Source organism: Mandrillus leucophaeus, unplaced genomic scaffold (assembly GCF_000951045.1).
Source record: "Mandrillus leucophaeus isolate KB7577 unplaced genomic scaffold, Mleu.le_1.0 Scaffold4, whole genome shotgun sequence".
NCBI lineage: Eukaryota > Metazoa > Chordata > Mammalia > Primates > Cercopithecidae > Mandrillus > Mandrillus leucophaeus.
The window spans coordinates 4,831,203-4,851,236 of record NW_012104253.1 but is presented as its reverse complement, the minus strand read 5'-3'; the positions used below and the strand labels follow the sequence as shown (position 1 = coordinate 4,851,236).

The window sequence follows — 20,034 nt, the reverse complement described above, 5'->3', positions numbered from 1 at the left end:
AAAAAAAAAAAAAAAAAAGGTAGCAGCTCTCCAAAAATATAATTCAGGCTCAGGCTGTTGATAATCACATTTCACTACAGGTAGGAAGTGGAAATACCCAGTAATTTCCAGTAGAGTCACTAGGGGGGAGGGTCAGGAGCAATATACACATATACACAGACTCCAGTGTCTACACAATGCACAGGGGAGGGTAATTCACTGGAACAGCTCAGAGCGTGAATCTAAGTCTTGCTGCAGTCAGAGAGCCCTGGCTGGAGGACTCAGGGGTGGAATGTGGCAATGGGAGCTTGTGCGTTTAAAAACAGAGCCAGTAAGAAGGTGCAGAAAGATGGCACAGGGTGTACCTGAAGAGAGCTCTCGGAATGTGGGGGGAAGGCCTTGTAGGGAACACTGGGTGAGAAAGAAAAGAACAAACAGGGCTTTGACAGTGTTGTGGGAGTATATTTCACATCACTCCATCTTTTGGAGAATACAGAAAGCACTTAAAAAAAAGAGAGAGAAAAAAATACAATAGCCCAAGAAAACATAAACAAGTTATCTGGAGAGCTGCTAGATTAAATCTAATAAAAGCTGAGGATCTGATAAATTCCTCCCTCACTGTGAATTTCATCTCTCACAAGACAGAGAAAGAAAGGACAGGAACACCGATGCTCAGGGCCAATGAGGCCTGTGAGCAGAGCAACAGTATGCGGTCACCCTCAGCAATCCTCACTTAAGCTACCGCTCTGAGGTCCTCTCAGATTTAACATTCATCCCAGCAGGGGTAAACCCATCAGAGAGGGACAAAAGTGTCCAACAGGGACCTTTGTACAAACTGGGAAAAGCTGTCTGTCTGTGAGGCCCCAGCCCAGTGGGGACCCAGCGTAGGGTGTGGCAGATGGGCTGGACCTCACTCCTTTTATATCTCCTTATAGCACTTACCACTGAACCACAGGACCTAATCAGGTGCTTCTGTGTGCACAGAGGGTTCACTGCCCTCAGAGAGCCTGGCCACATGTGATTTACATGTGGAGGACAAGGCAATCGGTTCCCCATTCAACCAGCCCTGCTTGAGCCCTCCTGTGTGATAGGCACTAGGCTAGGCAGCAGTGCCACGGTGGGGCCAGCAGAGAAAGGTCCCGCTCATAAAGCTCAAACTCCAGGGAAGGGGACAGATGACAAACACAAAAGCAGTCACAGGCAGTCACATATCTGCAAGGGGACAAAACAGCATGCTAGCACAGGCGTCAAGGGGTCTTCACAGTCAGAAGACACTCTACGCCGAAGCCAGAAGAACCCAGAGAAGCCTGCAGCAGGCAGGAAGCGGGTCCACAGCCAAGTCCTGAGGAGGAGAGATCCTGGGCCCTGATCACCACCAGAGGGAGTGGACTGCAGTGAGGGAGGAAGCGGCCCCTGATGAGGCCGCAGCAGAGGCAGGGCCATCGGGGCAGCCCAGCCCTCTAAGTTTGTTCTCGGTGTAAGGAAAAGTCAGTGGGGAAACATGGACTACTATTCATGTTCCAAAAACAGCCCCTCGGTGGAGGCACACTGAGGAGGTCAAGAGCACAGAGACCCTTTGGAAGAAAGAAGAGGGGCCAGGACTGGGTGACGGAGTCGTGGCTAAGGAAAACGAACCTAAAGTGAGAGAAATCATGGTAAGAAAGCCCCCAGGCATTTTAAACAGTCCCAATCTTTCCAGACCACAACTCATGACCTCTGGTGCGCAGATGCCCACGGCATGAGTTCTGACTATGAAGCAGCCATGGAGGACGCAGCATGCTGGCTGAGCACACCAGCTCTGCATCAGATCTCAATTAGCCCCAGCCTAGCCACTTCCTGGCTGTGAAGCTTCAGGGAGCCTCAGTTCCTCAGTAAAATAACAGTAATCTTACCTTCGCATTGGGTTATTAAAAGAATGAAATGACATACACACAGTTTCTGGCTGAGTTTTATCAAATGTTAGTTGTCTGTTGTTTTGGCTACTGAGTGCTTTACTCATCCAACAGACAATTACAGAGCACCATCTCTGTGTTAGGCACATTCTAGATGAGAATGCAGCAAAGTCCTTGTCCTCAGTGGGTTTACATTCAAGTTGGGAAGACAGACAAATGAAGGAATATACAGGAGACCCTTGAACCACGTGGGTATGTCTGAGTGAGTCCACTTATAAATAGATTTTCTTCCAGATCTGCCACTCCTGAGACAGCAAGACCCACCCCTTCTCCTCCTCTTCCTCAATGTGACAATGACAAAGATGAACACCTTGATGATAACCCACTCCCACTAATGAATAGGAAATATATTTTCTCTCCCTTATGATTTTCTTAATAATGTTTTCTTTTCTCCAGCTTACTTTACTGTAAGAATACACTATGTAATACATTTAGCAGACAACCTATGTGTTAATCAACTATTTGCGTTATTAGTAAGGTCTCTGGTCAACAGTAGTTACTAGTAGTTAAGTTTCTGGGGAGTTAGAAGTTATATGGATTTCAACTGCAAGGGGTGGGGTCAGCATCACTGCCCTCCGTGCTGTTCAAGAGTCAAACGTTCGTGCTGACAGGTACTGACTGCCAGGTAAGAGGGGAGCAAACACCCAGGCGCATCTCTAAGACACCGGAACAGCGGCCCAAAGAACGCCCACCAACCACACACCCTGACGCGGACAGGGGCTCTGATGTTGTGGTACAGACCCCAATTGCCTTGGACAAGCTGCCCCTTTGAGCCTCACTTTCTTATCTTCTGACAGGGAGAGTTACAGACGTATATTACAAGGTTATTATGAGGGCGAGCTGTGAAGCTGGACGTGAACACATTTTATAAGGCTCTAAGAAAATGTGGGTTTTTATATCATGAACATTTTCTCCAAATGCCACTTTTCCCATTTAAAAACAAAAATAAAACATCCTCCTCAAATTTCTCCATGAAAGCAATCTTCCTTTTCTGAACTCCCATAATTTTTTTTTTTTTCTTTTGAGACGGAGTGTCACTCTGTTGCCCAGGCTGGAGTGTAGTGGCATGATCTCAACTCAAACCTCCACCTCCCGGGTTCAAGCAATTCTCCTGCCTCAGCCTCCTGAGTAGCTGGGATTATAGGTGCATGCCACCATGCCTGGGTGATTTTTGTATTTTTAGGAGAGATGGGGTTTCACCATGTTGGCCAGGCTGGTCTTAAACTCTAGACCTCAAGTGATCCGCCCACCTCGGCTCCCCAAAGTACTGGGATTACAGGCGTGAGCCACTGTGCCTGGCCCCATGATTTTGTTTTTAATCTGTGTCCTGACATCACTTTTTGTTGAACTATATATGACTAGAATGTAAGCTTTGGAAGACACGATTTATTCTGATTAATTCTGTAAACCTGTAATTCCACGCAGGTGCCTGACAGAGGTTATGAATGCTTCACTGGTGAGTAAAAAGAACTCTCATGCTGCAGAAGATGAGACTGACTTTCTTGCTCTAAAAACAGAAACAAAACTGTAAGATGAAGGTTACAGGGAGGCCTATTTTGCCTCAGTGTAAGGAATGGCTTTCTAACTACAGTCTTCTTGCACTGGAAAGGGCTGCCTTGCAAAATCAGATCTCGAGTGGGGCCATGACTCCTAGAAGGAGGCTGGGCCTACACTGCTGAGTACACAGCTCCTGCATTGGTGCAGGACTCAGTCCCTGAGTGCTGGGCCTGTCACAGACATCACCTTCTTTACTCCCATGCAGCCTGGTTGGCAGACATTCACAGACCCTTTCTACAGGGAACCTAAGATACCAATTTAACCTGGTCAGGCTGAGCTAGTGGGTCACAAGCTTGAAATCTGAGGTCCTGTTCTTCTGGGGTCCACTGCATCCCACAAACACATCAGTGGAAAAGGCAAAGCTGGCAGGCTGGGTGAAGAACAGACAGGGCAGTCAGGGGATCTGCCATTCACAACAGACAGGGCAGTCAGGGGATCTGCCACTCACAAGGCTATTTCAGAACTATTCGATTACAAGGGCACTTTTATTGGATAATCTGCCCAGCACAAACTTACAGCTAAAACGAATTTCCGTGCTCACTTAGGCAGCACATATACTAAAATTGGAATAATACTGGGAAGATGAGCATGGCACCTGCACAAGGATGACACACAAACTAGTCAAGAGTTCCATATTTTTGTCCTATGGCACTGTAGGATGGCCATAGTGAACAATAACACATTTTATAGTTTCAGATAGCAAGGAGGATATTGAACATTCCCAACACAAAGAAATGAAAAACGTTTGAGATGATGGATACGCTAATTATCCATCTGATCTGATCTTATACATTATATGTATGAAAACATCACCAATGGGCCAGGTGCGGTAGTTCACACCTGTAACCCCTGCACACTGGGAGGCTGAGGCGGGCGGATCGCTTCAGCTCATGAATTTGAGACCAGCCTGAGCAACACGGTGAAAACTCATCTCTACAAAAAAAATTAAAAATTAGCTGGACATGGTGGTGCATGCTGAGGTGGGAAGATGGCTTGAGCCTGGAAGGTGGAGGCTGCAGTGAGCTGAGGCTGAGCCTGGGTAATAGTGCTAGACTTTGTCTCAAGAAAAAAAAAAAATCTTGATTATGTCATGAATATGTACAATTATCATTCGTCAATTAAAGAAAATGTTTTTAACCATATTGAAAAAATGTATTTTTAAAAAGGCCATGATGGTAAAAGATACGGTCCACCTGAAGTGGATTGTAAGCCCATAGGGACTCAAATGAAGCAAAAAATATTCAAAAACTGTTCAGGCCATATCAATTCCAGGTAGAGGTAATATGCGATGCAAATGCAGAAAGTTTTCTAATCCTCCTTGGCAAATATGCCAAATGAATAGCAGCAGCCAAGCCTCACCAATACTCAGGCTCTCAAATTTGAAGAAATCAAGAAGACTGGACCTGAACTTGGTCTAATCAATGGCACCTTATAAACGAATGACAACAGAATATGCCATGCCCTCAGTCTCTGTCTACAAAGACCATCAGCAACAGCGTTTCTGTTAAGACAATCATTTCACCAACTCACTATCAATTCACTCAAGTTCAACGGAAGTTAAGCCACTCTACTATTCACTTGACGTTAAAATGCAGCAGGGGTGAAAAGTCACAACTCTGCTTCCACACTGGGTTGCTGAGAGGTCCCAGACTCAAAGTTATATATTAATAATAACTGGTGTCCTGGAGGTTCCTCTATCCCCTTCCTCTTTTTTGTGCTTTTCTCACCTCCGTTTTCTTTCTTGAGAGTAGATTATAGCTACAAAGGGTGGCCACGGGATGACTGCAGTCTAAACCATTTAGAGCAGAAGAAATTACAAAAACAGCACAGTTCTTCAGGGACACCAGAGTGTGGGTACACCAATATCAACAAATGTGAGTGATTATAAACGTGTGTAATGTGGAAGTGTTCTCCTAAGGGTACTTAGGGTCATCTCAGAAACATTAGCAGGTTCCCTCTTCTATCATACAGATGAAAAACGAAACAAACACAAGGTCTAAAAATCCTGTCCCAGAGGATAGAGAATCTACTCAGGGAAGAATCTTAGGTTTTCTTTTGTTTTAAAGCAGGTTTCAAAAAGGAATTTTTTGAAATTTCTTTTGTTTTTAAACTTCTAGGGATTTTCACAAAGCTGTTATTGATCAGACTTGTAGCGAAGACCCAGGACGAGCAAAGTTGGGACTGGAGTTGGGGAGAGAAGGAATCACAGAACAGGACAGACCGGTGGAGACAGAGGAGATGGAGGAAAAATTGTGTCTAGGGTCAGACAGGTCTGAGCTTCCGCCTTGTCTGGGCTTATCAGTGGCTCTGGAGAGCTTTCCTGTTCCTACACCTGCTTCCTCGCTAATAAAATGGGGACAATGCCCAGCTCTGGAGGGATGGTGAGGGTAACGGGAGCCTCTGTCAGGACCCTCAGCCCACCATTAGCATTTGGAGGTGCAAAGGAACACCGTCTTAGGAGTGCGCCCTGTATTTCTGGCCTCTATTCTGACTTCTCAGTATACAAATTAAACTATCAATGACAGCCTAGACCTGGTGTTGGCGGTTTCTTCTAATTTGGTTAATTCTGTCTCAGATTATTCTAGGAAGGTACAGTTCCAGACAACTCCTTATATAAGAACAGAAAGTAAGAAAAGTCTTACAGTGCTCGGCCCATAGCGGGCATTGTCTAACCCTCCTTGGTTAGGATGCCAGCCCCAAGTTACATCACTTGGGATTCCATGGTAACTGTTTGCCCTTTAAGTCTGTTTTCCATGTCCCTACGGGTGCTTCTACTCCCATGCAAACACCTGTGTCACAGGTAAGGTGGGAGGCTGGGGACAACGTGCATCACTTTGCTGGACATCAGCTCCCAAACTGATTGACAAAAGCAACAGTTTTCCTAAAGGGGCCAAGGACCACAGTCAGGTAAAGAGAGGAAGAGGAGGAGGAAGGCCATGGTTTAACAGGAGGGCTTCCAGTGAGAAGGGTCAGTGAGGAAGACAGAGCAGAAGCGTTGCCAGTCCCCAGGGCAGGATGGAGATGCTGGGGTCTGACCTGGGAACTCACACCCGCCTCAGGTGGACACATCAGTGTACTCTAGGGGCACCCTGCCCCAGGTTCCAAGGCAGGGACACACACCACCAAGAAGACCCCAGGCAGAACCCCAAGGACAGAGAAAAAGCATTTCATTTCTTTCTCTTTTTTTTTTTTTTTTTTTGAGACAGAGTCTCACTCTGTCGCCTAGGCTGGAGTGCAGTGGTGCAAGCTCGGCTCACTGCAACCTCTGCCTCCCGTGTTCAAGCGATTCTCATGTCTCAGCCTCCCAAGTAGCTGCGACTACAGGTGCATGCCACCATGCCCAGCTAATTTTGTATTTTTTAGTAGAGACGGGGTTTCAGCATGCTGGCCAGGCTGGTCTCAAACTCCTGACCTCAGGTGATCCACCCACCTCAGCCTCCCAAAGTGCTTGGATTACAGGAGTGAGCCACCATGCCCAGCCCATTTCATTTCTTCAGTCCCCCAAAAGCCACTGGAACTAAAGCTGGACAAAATAGAAAAAGTGAAGAACACTAAATTCACAGAAGGTGAAGTCTCCATGTGATCTATAACATTTACAAAACAAGAACATAGTTAAAAGCACAGATTTTTTTGAATGACATAGCTACAGTTTTCATTTAGGGAAATGATGAAAATGAGATACATGTTTAGAATGAGTAATTTACAAAATTGGAAATGTTAAATAGCACACAATAAGGCAGTGCTTACACATTGAACCCAAGTTAATCTCAAGGTCAGCTATCAGGAACAGGCAAGGTCACAGGTCAGGGAATTTCACCAAGACAGCCAGTGGCTCTACCAAACTTTATAAAGGCACCAGCAACTCTCCAGAGAACAGGCAAGCCTGGACTGATGTCCTAAGTCCTAGTTTTTTCAGTCTTTGTATCATTAAATAAGTTGAACCGGTAAGGATAACAATAAAAGAAAAAATAGAGCACAACCAGCTTCCTCATAGCTTGGGGGAAAAAAAGCAAATAGGCGTATTAGTTCCTCTAAGAATGAGTATCTTTCAATCCCAACACAGAGTAAAACGAAAGAGCTGGAACGATCTCCTTTAGGAAGCTGGAAGAGACTGCCAGCAAGCTCACAGGCTGGACTGACAGGCCCGGAGTTCTTGGTCAGCAGGGCCACGCCTAGCTTTCTGTGAAACACTAGCGCAAGAGAGGAGATTTTAAACAAGATTGCTCTGCCCTTAAAACTAGACTATTTCTTTATCCCAAAATTAAGACCAAGTACGACCTTAAAGACTAAGACAGTGGTTTGGTGAGCCCCTGTGGCTAGGAGCACAGGCTCGGGGTCTAACAGACCTGCTCGGAGTCCAGTTCCAGGATGCAGGTACCACAAGCCTCTGGCAGCCTGCTCAACTTCTCCCATTCCCCATCTGAGAAATGAGGACTCAAACTCCCTCACCCGGTAATGGTAAGGATCAAAGCCTGAGAAGAGAGGTGACACTGCACCAGGGAGAGTCATTCTTACTGAATCCACTGTCCTCATTACAGTGGCGGTAGCGGAAGCGTCGTCTGCAGCTCTTAGTACAGCTTCAGCCCCCTTCTCACGCAGTGTCTTCCATCTGTAGCCACAGGTTTCCTACAACGTGGAAAAGAGCCACTCCAAAAGAACAGTTCCAGGGACACACTGTGAAGAATGTTACCTACCCCCCTGGAAAAGTCCTCTAGCCAATCCAGATGAACAACCTGAAAACAGACATCATTCTTTCCCTTCTATGCCCCAAAATATCTACCCAGTTCCCATGACCACAGAATGCAAGGACTAAATCTAGATTTCTAGCTCATTAACCCCAACACCTCCAGCCTATGAAACTGGCCACCTCGCACCCTCACCATCATCTTTGACTCTATTCCGTCCCTCCTCAATTTGTAGCCCATACCCCTCAGTTATCAGACGCAATGTTATCACGAAGTTGGCTGAGAACAAAAAATGTCACATATGGAACACGTTTGCTTCTAGGAAACATTTAAGTGAAACTGAGCTCAGGAAAATGGAAAGCAGGAAGCAGCGGCCACAGCCACTCTTTGAATTCTGAGGCCAAGTGACCTTTATAAATGATCTGCTGTGTTATGCATCAATTTCAGCAATTTTTTATTAAGTACCTCCATGCATTTAACTTTATGGCAAAAACTGCACAAGACACATATTCTCAAATTACAAGTGACGAGGAAATCAGGTATCTTTACATGAAGAGCCATCTAAAACAATTTTTGTATCTAATATATAGTAATGGATTACACAGTCTATCAAATAAAATAAATATCCATGAGTCCATACTGATATGAACAGCTGAATAATAAATGTGGAAGAAGGTACAGCTCTTCCTTTTAGTAAAATTCCAAAGATTACATGTAGAAGAAATAACAGAGACAGAAAATCACCGCTTGGCAAACACTACAGTAGTAACTATCACAGACAAAAATCATGATAGATACAAAAACCAGTGGATGAAAGGATGGTGAGAAACAGGATATTTGCATAGTCTCAAAGTATCTTCCTATAAGGTGTTCACTAATTATAACAGAAAAATAGTAACTTCTGATGGAAAAACCAAAAAGACATATTGATTCACGTATTCCCTAAGGATGACACACTTTACTTCCATGGTATTCTTGCCCAAAATGCATAATTTCAGTCTACACCTAAAATATCCGGCAAATGCACGTTGAGGGACCTCTACAAAGTAACCAGCCAGGCCAGCAGTACTCTTCTAAAGTGTCAGGGTCATGAAAGACAAGGAGAGACCAAGGAACTATCCCATGCTGGAAGTGATTTGAGAAGATTCGACAACTAAATGCAATATGGGATTCTGGAAAGGAAAAAAGGGCATTAGTGCCAGGACAACTGATGAAATTCAAACAAGGTCTGCAGATTAGTTAATAGTACTGTACCGAGGTTGACTTCCTGGTTTAGATCATTAAACTGAAGGTTGTGTAAGATGTTAACTTTAAGTGAAGCTAGGTGAAGTGTATATAGAAGAACTGTGCACAAATTTTGCAACTGTTGGGTAAGTCTAGAATTATTTCAAAATAAAAAGTTAAAAAACAAACAAACTTCATATCCCCAGAAATACTAGTCCCCATCCCTGGTGTGATACCTCACACTTCAGAGGAACCAACAGAATGGAAGAAGCTGAATAGGGAGAGGAGCCCCACGCCAAGTCAGAGCGACAATTTGGAATATAATCTGTGCATAAACTGGGACACTCCTGTACACAACCTCTGCCACCAGAGGAGTCAAAGTTATATAAAGCATATGTGTATTTTCCCTTACAGTGCTAAAGGACACATAGCTATATACAGCGTATGCTACTGAGTGTCTAAACCCTTTCCGTGAATTTCAGGGCCTTGGGATCTTTCAACTGATGCCCAGAGGTTTTCACTCTAATTTGGTACACATTCCTGAAGGCCTCATGTATTATCAGATTTCTAAATGTAGATGAGAGCTTTATGAAAACATAGGCTAAATACATCTCTGGAAATTCACATCTTGTGCTATTCTTGTGTAGCTCTCTCAGAGACAAGTAGAACAGCGGGAAATGTTTGTATTTAGCCACAACTGCCACAGGATGCCAAGAACCAAAAGTGACATCTTCCTCTGCCTCTTGGCGGGCCCTGTTTTCAGAGGCAGGCTGCAGCAACAGTAAGTTGTGAACATGGCTGGTTGTCTCTTCTGCCACTCAGCCCTGGCTAGGTAGGAGTTGCCTGTTCGAGGAAGATGGCCAACTTGAAATTGCCTTACTCCATCCTGAAGCATAAGGCAGGAAAACGGGGAGGCTGCTGCAATGATGCTTGCCTTGAAACAAAATTCATGGCAGTTGATACACATATGAGTTTCTCCATCTCCATACCTTCCCCTGCACCTCTCAAATGGTTGGATCAACACAAAGGAAGAAATCCAAGTAAGGTGTGACAAATCACTTAAGTGATGAGATCAACTGAAAAATAGTAGTAATCAATTTAATAGATATGCTTCTATTCTGTTAAACCCTGTATGCTTGTATTTACTTAAAAAGCAATACATTCAATCTCAACAACATACAAAAATGTACATGTCTCTAAGATAAGCTAATCTTCAGATAAGCTGGCACCCTATGTCATAGCGCCGGGTCCATTACATGGTACTGATTATCAATTAAACAGTTCATTCACAGGGTCTATTAATTTCTCTTTCATTAGCATAGATGAAAAACATCTGAGCTAATCATTCAACTACATTAAGGTAAGCAAAATCTGATAGGATATACTTTGCTTTCACACAATTATAGTACTTCAAAATAGGGTTTAAGCCAAACCCTACTTTACCGTTTATTTCTATCACAAACTGGTCATCCATTTCCATGTAAAGTCTGAACTTAGAGCTGAACTTTGGTATGTTCTGATCTGCTAGTATTTTTATAGGGTTAAAGTTGTAACAGTTTTAAATGCCAAGTTCAGCCTTTCACCATGAGTCCTCTCTTCTTCCCTGGCCTCTCTTTCACAAACTGACATAAATTTTAGCTCCATTTCATACAAGCCTCTTCTAGCCTTTGGCTCAGCCACAATTTCTAAACTTAGCTTCTGGAGTTTGGGTGTAGACATTCCTCAACCATCAAGCTGCAGTATGATGTTTCACCAGCAGGTGCTGTATCTTTTTTCTTTTTTTCTTTTTTTGAGACAGGGTCTCGCTCTGCCACCCAGGCTGAAGTACAGTGGTGTGATCACGGCTCACTGCAGCCTCAACTTCCTGTGTCCAAGCGATTCTCCTGCCTCAGCCTCCCAAGTAGCTGGAACTATAGGCGTGCACCACCATGCCTACCTCGTTTTTGTATTTTTAGTAGAGATGGGATTTTGCCATGTTGCCCAGACTGATCTCGAACTCCTGAGCTCAAGCCATCCTCCCACCTCAGACTCCCAAAGTGCTGGGATAACAGGAGTGAGCCACCGCACCTGCCCCGGTGCTGTATCTTAATACAAGGAATGCTCTCAAAATTCCTGGAACTTGAGGCTTCTGGTTACACACTATCATCTGTCGAACACCTGAAGGATACATACAGTGTGTGTCAAACATCTCATGAAGGAGATGTCAAGAAGATGTTTGACATATACTGTATGTAGCTTTCAGGTGTTCATACAGGTATTTTACATTTTACAATGTAAAAACTGGAAGGACTCCTCAAAACTCGTAAAGCTCAAGCCCCTACCACACAAATGAGGAAGAGCAGGGGCCCAGAAAGACTTCTTTTTTTTGTTTGTTTGTTTTTCCCAAAATGGAGTCTTGCTCTGTCGCCCAGGCTGGAGTGCAGTGGCGCGATCTGTGCTCACTGCAACCTCTCTCTGCCTCTTGGGTTCAGCAATTCTCCTGCCTCAGCCTCACAAGTAACTGGGATTACAGTCACACGCCACCACGCCCGGCCAATTTTTGTATTCTTAGTACAGATGAGGTTTCACCACGTTGGCCAGGCTGGTTTCAAACTCTTGACCTCATGATCTGCCCGCCTCGGCCTCCCAGAGTGCTGGGATTACAGGCGTAAGCCCACTGTGCCTAGCCCAAGACTTTGTTTTAAATAAACTATAAAAGCAAGTTAAAGACAAAAGGTGATCTGAACGAAGTGCCCACACTAAAAGGTCCTGGATCAAGGAAATCTGCTGGGAGGACACACCACAGGAAATTATTTTTCTAGTTTTTAGGCCACCACCACCAAAGAGAGAAAAACAATAAATAAAAAATGCAATACAGAGAACTCTACGTGAAAAAATGTATAAATACTAGAAGTTAGTACTGGTGCTTTTGGAATTAAAAACCCTAAAAGCCTGAAGCAAGCTGTAAGATTGAATGGACTATTATTACTTCTCCATGCTCCTTTCCCAAAAATCAGGATCACCAGGATCATCACCGGGGATGCACAGAACTGAATCGTGCTTGCTGTCACTCCCAAAGTACCCAGAGACAGGGACTGCGAGCCATGGCCTGTAGACCTTCAAGCCAGCAGGTAGATTGGGGAAAAAAAAAAAAAATAGGTTTCAGTTCAGATGCAGAGCTCGGTACAGGCCCCCAAGAAAATTATTTTAAATGGGAAATCACAGATAAAAATTGAAAACGAGTTTCTTGAAATCACAGCACCCCACCAAATGATCTACAAATGTTTGTGATATAGTACACATGTCCATTTCTCTGGGGAGAGGGTCCCCATGACCTTGGAAAAGGTTAACAGCCTCAATGCCAGAAACAGAAAAAACTGAGAGCAGGTCACAGTAATGGACTATGAACTGGGACCTGATGTAATAATCCTCTCTCTCTCCCTGAGTGACAATGCACTGACGAGGTGACCTACTAAAAGGAGCAAAGGCCTAACATCTGATCCTGGAAAAGCATGGGAAAGATAGACGGTTTGGTACTGAGATAAGAAAATATGATACTCTTATAAAACAATAGCAATGAAATGTTTACATTTGTGTTCACTCCAATTTATTACTTAAGACTTTTAGAAGAGATGAAAAACAACTAGACTCAAAAGACAATTTTTTAAAAAGATAACTTTTGCTTAAGTCTGTTTTCCTTTGTCATGAACCCTCATTCAAAAGCTCTTAGCCCACAGCCTATTCCTGCCTAATTGTCACAGCAGTGCACCTCATTCCAGGCCGCCTACAGCTCCTATTCCAACAGGAACTTACTTTAAATCATTAAGAAATGTTCTACAAAAACTCATTATTGGCCGGGCGCAGTGGCTCATGCCCGTAATCCCAGCACTTTGGAAGGCTAAGGTGGGCAGATCACCAGAGATCAGGAGTTCAAGACCAGCCTGGCCAACATGGTGAAGCCCTGTCTCTACTAAAAATACAAAATATTAGCTGGGCGTGGTGGTGGGCACCTGTTACCCCAGCTACTCAAGAGGCTGAGGCAGGAGAATCGCTTGAACCCAGGAGGCAGAGGTTGCAGTGAGCTGAGATCGCGCCACCACACTCCAGCCTAGGTGATAGAGCAAGACTCCATCTCAAAAAAAAAAAAAAAACAAAACACACACACACACACAAAAGCTCATTATTACGTATTTTCAATATGTAATGATCCCTTCAGCTGAATAGTTTTACCCATGTTAAATGACCGTTACATTTTCTTCTTCTGCAAAAAAATCACATCTGAACTGCCCACGGGTCAGCTTAATGGCACTTACTACAGGTAAAGGCTGCACTTCTCACACTGCAGTGTGAGACAACCCGAGGTCTTAGGAGAAAGTAGGGTTGTTTTCCTGCAATATCCATCTCACTTGATGGTAAGTCACTTAACATGGTTTTAAAAATAGCAAACATTATCATTTGCATGAATTTTTAAGATTTAAAAACACGAGTCCAAAAACCAGTAACAAAAACATGAATCTTAGAAGCAATTTTTTTTTTTAGACAGGATCTTGCTCTGTTGCCCAAGCTGGAATGCAGTGGTGTGACCATAGCTCACTGCAGCCTTTACCTCTAAGGCTCAAGCCAACCTCCCACTTCAGCCTCCCAAGTAGCTGAGACTACAGGTGCATGCCACCACACCTGGCTAATTTTTTGTAGAGATGGGTTGCCCAGGCTTGACAGCAACTTTGAGCTTGTGATGAGTCACTATGGGTTCAGCCCCTAGACTTGCAGGAATGTTATCTTTGGCCACCAGTTTTGTTTTAGTAGAAAACACTAAGAAATACTAACTTAAGATACTGTACGGACAGAAGGAGAAGTGATTTAAAACAAAACAAAACCAAATAACATGGCCTGAGGGTCAAACGCAAAATGGAAATAGCATAAACAGAGCATTTCTACAATGAGCACTGTGTGCTAGGCACAGTACTAACGGCCTCACCACGGATCAACTCACTTTGCTCCCTCAGCAACCCTGGGAATCAGGCACTCCACTAGCCCCCTTTACAGATACGGGAAGGAAGGCACAGAGACCGGCCCAAAATGGCACAGTTCTAAGTGGTGCTGCAGGGATTTCAGCCCTAGCAGGCTGGCTCCAGAGCCCACCCTCTCAGTTACCACACTGCACTTGCTGAGGGAGCTTCACCCTACCATTTCCACAGTTTCCCAGAGGAAAATGACTCCTAACAACAACTAGCCTGGCAGCAGGCTAGTTGCTTTGATAAACAATCCAACTTGGGCTGACAATGGTCACAGGAAAAAACAGGTCTTCATATTTTTATCTTACAGATTGGGAAACAAACTCAGGAGTAAAGCAACTAATTCCAAATTATATTTAATTTCAAATTATATGTAAACAGCAAATGAGCTATAGAATGCAGGTTTTTGTCTTACTACAAAGTACGTGCTCTTTCCACGCAGCCACAGCGTCTCTCATTTGGACAGTGGATGCAGCTGTTTCAACTCTTCCTAACCATACTCAGTCAGGACTGCCCAGTCCAGGGGCCAGGGTTCCTTCTCTCCCATCACTCAAATGCTCCTTCCTGTGAAGTCTCCCAGCTAACACAGAGAACTGACTCCACCCCATCATGCGTATTTCATTTGCAACATGCAATGCCAAGGATCTCAACTCAGCTCCTTACTCCAAATCCGCATGATTTTATAACCTGAATCTTAGGTTTACATTTTTTCAGTGTTTGTTCCCCTGTATTTGTATCCTTAATAAGTCAAGTATCTCTAAACCTGGTATTTTATTTGTAGGTTCTTAATATGTGTTAAATGCCAGTGACCAAAAAATGCTCTAAAATACCTTCTCCTCACCACAGCATGCAGTTATACCCAGGAAGGCATCTGGAATTAGCTATGGAGAAGACATTCTGAGAAAATGACGAAAGTCACTACAACCAGTGTTGGTGGGCCTCAGGCTTCCAATCATTAGGTGGGAAGGACTGTGATTTTCTCAATCATATGTATCTGAGGTGCTTTGTTCTGTATACAAATACAAAGCAGGGTTTCTCAGCCTCAGCACTTCTAACATTTGGGGCTGGAAAATGCCTTGTTGAGGGGGCTGTCCTATATGTAGAATTGTAGCAGCAACTCTAACCTAGATGCCAGTGGCACCCCACACTCCCAATTCAACAATAAAAAAAAGTCTCCAGGCCGAGCGAGGTGGTTCACGCCTGTAATCCCAGCACTGTGGGAGGACAAGGCGGGCGGATCACTTGACTCCAGGAGTTTGAGACCAGCCTTACCAACATGGCGAAACCTCATCTCTACAAAAAATTAGCCAGGCGTGGTGGCACATGCCTGTAATCCCAGCTACTGGGGAGGCTGAGGTGGGAGGATCGCTTGAGCCTGGAGGTCAAGGCTGCAGTAAGCCATCATCATGCCACTACACTCCAGCCTGGGTGACAGCGAGACCCTGTGTCACAAAAGGAAAAAAAAGTCCGATATAAAATAAAAGAACTTATACATGTGACCAGACACATTTTGCTCTCCTCAGTTTCATACTTTTGACAGAAAAGTAACCAGTTTGATTTCTAAATCCTGATACTTTTTTCAAATACTCAGATTGACTTAATTGTGGAAAAAATATCAACTGTGCAGACATTTGATTACCTTGTTAATTTCACATTTGAATGTTCCATGTTTGATAGTGGTTAACTAAATTTTTCAATAAAGAGGAATAATTTCTTTAAAAAGATTAGTGCTCTAAGAATGCTGTTGTTTTTAAAAAGGATATTTGTACTCATTACGTTATAAATGACACAAATTGTTCTTATTAGTCATATAGAAATTCTATTACTCTTGAGAAAACTTCTCAATTAAGAGTTTACTTTTAGAATGTTCTCTAGCCGGGCGCGGTGGCTCAAGCCTGTAATCCCAGCACTTTGGGAGGCCGAGACGGGCAGGATCACGAGGTCAGGAGATCGAGACCATCCTGGCTAACACGGTGAAACCCCGTCTCTACTAAAAAATAAAAAAAAAAAAAAAAAAAAAAAAAAAAAAAACTAGCCGGGCGAAGTGGCGGGTGCCTGTAGTCCCAGCTACTCGGGAGGCTGAGGCAGGAGAATGGCGTGAACTCGAGAGTAGGAGCTTGCAGTGAGCTGAGATCCGGCCACTGCACTCCAGCCTGGGTGACAGAGCAAGACTCGGTCTCAAAAAAAAATAAAAAATAAATAGAATGTTCTCTAATTCCTGAGATGTTTACAATGACACCGTTTACTACACAGAAGGTGGTATAATATAATCCCCTTAGTGTCTCAGCATCTAAGGCAGTTTATTTCAGGCGGTTACAAAGAGACCTGGCTCTTAAACAAATTGACAAAAAATGGCTCCATCTATATGAAGAGAGTATTTTAGTGACTCACAACCACTGAAAATCTCATCAAATTTTGAAGCAAAGCTGCACTACCTAGTTAATACTGAAGTAAACAGACCAGTGAATACAATGAAACATCCAAAGCTCATTCACGCCAAGCTGGTTATCAGAAGACCTGCCATCATCCTAGACCGTCCAACTTGCCAAGAGAAGAGAGACCTCTCAGAGCAGGCTACCAGCATTTGCAAACTAGAGGCACATTAGTGAAAAGAGTCAGCTTGTAGTTCATTGTCCAGCAAGAGAAAATGGCAAATACTTAGACCTACTAAAGTCAGCTTAATCTTTAGTCATGAAAGATATACCATTGAGAACTAAGAATAAAAGTATAACCCTTCCAGGTCATGAAGAGCTAAACTGACCTTAGACTGAGGGACCGTAGGTGCACACTATATGAAGAAGCAAAGTTTTGATTTGGCTTCATCAATAGTTTTTGAATTAAACCAACTTGAAATAAAAGCTATATACATACTGTACAAACATTCCTAATGACTTCCTGAAGTTTAAGGTTTAGAAAAATAAAGGGATTGATTTCTACTTGAAGACAATAGTCGTGTATAATTTTTGACATATGTGAAGTGTTCGGTGGAGGAGAAGATGTAACTGAGTGTAAAATTTTATGCAGTAAGCATGCTACAAAGTGAAAATAATAAGTGGAAAACAGTATCACCTGTAGCAATGAAATGAAGTTACCACTTCTTGCAAATAAAACATAGCAAGGATAGATCATTTAAGGAACAAGCAAATCAAACCTAATTCAGGCTGTCACACTGCCCAAAAAGGAAAGCGAGCAAATAGTTCACTTGCCCACTTGTCGTATCTCAAGAAGAGCAGCCCAGGAGCTGACTCTTCAGTGACTTAGACTGTGCGGAGTCAGGAGAAGGAGCCATGCCGCCTCTCAGTCCTGGCGGGGACTGTGGCACTGGCCCTGTTCCTTCTGACTGCTGATCAACTGCAAATGAAAGACAACAGTGGCCACACCACCAAAATACAGAAAGGTGTCATCACAGGTAATTCAAATACTTGGAGCCTTATACAGATTTCTATGAGAAACTTTTACTGAGAACAAATTAAAATTAATACACAGTACACTTTGAAAAACGTAAATGTTATAATTTGCTAAATTACTTGTCAATATTTTATACTTATCTAGAAAAAAATTAACATTCATTTTCTTGAAAAGTTTATACACAGAGTAACTTTTTGCATCAGATATGCTTTATGACTTTTAAAATTTCATTGTGATCTTTTGTTTACAAAAAAACTTAGTGATTTCAATAACTCAGGAACAACTGCTTGTATTAACACTGGACAGTGACGAAATCAGATATATATATGTAACCTTATTTCACTGATATTTCTGTAAAAACAGAAACAATGAAATGTATTTTATATTTTCTATTTAAAAAGCAAAATGTTTAAGTATTCTTAGTAAGACATCAAATGGAATATTTATGGACTCAAGTCCTCTTTCCTCCCCACTCTGCGAAATACATAGGTAAACAGTAAACAGCTGCTCACCTGGATGACTTTATAGAAGTAGGCGTACTGCCGAGCTGTGTTTTTATACTGGCTGAAGACATCATGTATAGCTTGTGTGGACTGAAGATACCGAACTTCATCTTCTTCAAAGTAGAGAGGTGTGTCATATTCACTAGGGAGAGTCTGAATGTAGGGCTGCCAGAAGGAGTTAGGGTTGGCTCGCTCACACAGCAAATGAAAGGCCAGTGCGATGTTTCCCATGGCTTGAAGGATTCGGTCTTGAGAATATAAGGGCCCTGAATTAATCCAGAAGTTAACAGCGTAAGTTCCACAAACTTCTTAAAAACTTCATTTAAATATACATTTACAAATTACAGGAAAACTAAAAGGTCTTGTAACATTGAAAGTCAGGTACAGGATGGGCGCGGTGGCTCACATCTGTAATCCTAGCACTTTGGGAGGTCAAGGTGGGAGGGCTGCTTGAGCTCAGGAGTTTGAGACCAGCCTGGGCAATACAGCGAAACCCCGTCTCTACAAAGAAAAACAAAATACACATATATATATATATATATATATATATATATATTAGCCAGGTGTAGTGGCGCACACCTGTGGGAGAATCATTTGAGCCTGGGAGATCAAGGCTGTAGTGAGCTAGGATGGTGCCACTGTACTCCAGCCTAGGTGACAAAGCGAGACCCTATCTCAAAAAAATATATATATAATAATAATAGTAACAATAAAGGTCATGTGCATCTTTTTTATAACATTAAATGAAAAACACTTAATGCATATTTGAGGGACTATTTCACCAGTCAAGAAAAACCAAGTATGATCCTTAGTGCCACAAAATGGAATTTTATATATTGTCATTTGTATTTTGCCTTGAACAGTCAGAAATTATTCTCACCCAACACTGAATTTTTAGCAGATTCAACAGTCATTAGTAATTTTCGTGGAACCCATAAAAACAATTCTTCTGCCTAGGGAAAAAAATAATAGAAGAATCATCAAAACATGGTACAGTCTTCAATCCAACTATACCTACGGTCAGAAATCCAATCACACATGAAGTACAACTTAAGGCTGCATATCAGCACTTCAAATAAATATTCAAATATATTTTTAAATGTAACCATTTATCTTATAGTTAAATGAGTAGAAGGATAGTTTAAAATCCTGTTTCCAATAGAAAAACTAAAAACTACATATGCTGACGAGCAAATAATCAAAGAAGGGACTTCGAACTTTAACTTGAAGCAAATACAACACTTGGAGTAGAGCACAAAGGTGTTTATTTTATTCTTTGCTGTACTTCTAAGTTCTAAAACCAGACCAAAACAAAATTTCTGCCTCCAACAAAAACCCTCATCTGTCGACGTGAATTACTACTACTGAGTTTTAAAGCCAGAGTAACATTCCTTCCTCTACATATTTATCTTTAAAGCACAACAGTTACTAGTGAAATCACATGCCCAGAAGACACACTGGTTTACAAATTTGTTTCCCAAAGCTTTTTCTCATTTCTTGGCAACACAGGATGCTTCCTTTTGCTGTGTCCTGTGTATCTACACCGCATAAAACGGGCACATGGTGCTCCAACATGTGAGAAGACAGCAAGCGGGCAGCTGTCTGCAAACCAAGAATGCCCTCACCTAGACAGACCATGCCAGCACCTTGAGATCTTGGACATCCAGCCTCCAAATTGTGAGAAATAAATGTCTGTTGTTTAAGACCTCCTCCCCAACCCTCGCCTCCCCAC

The 20,034-nt window shown here is 42.9% G+C and overlaps 1 protein-coding gene across 1 annotated transcript in view; it reads right to left on the bottom strand.

Annotated features, from left to right (window-relative positions):
- The window catches only part of SETD3 (SET domain containing 3), a 90,805-nt gene that overhangs the window by 51,467 nt on the left and 19,304 nt on the right, over nt 1–20,034 (bottom strand). The window contains exons 5-6 of the mRNA XM_011991651.1: nt 19,183–19,255; nt 18,312–18,568 (exon numbers count right to left, since the gene is read on the bottom strand). Coding sequence (XP_011847041.1) covers nt 18,312–18,568; nt 19,183–19,255 — 330 coding nt within the window. The remainder of the gene's footprint in view (nt 1–18,311; nt 18,569–19,182; nt 19,256–20,034) is intronic.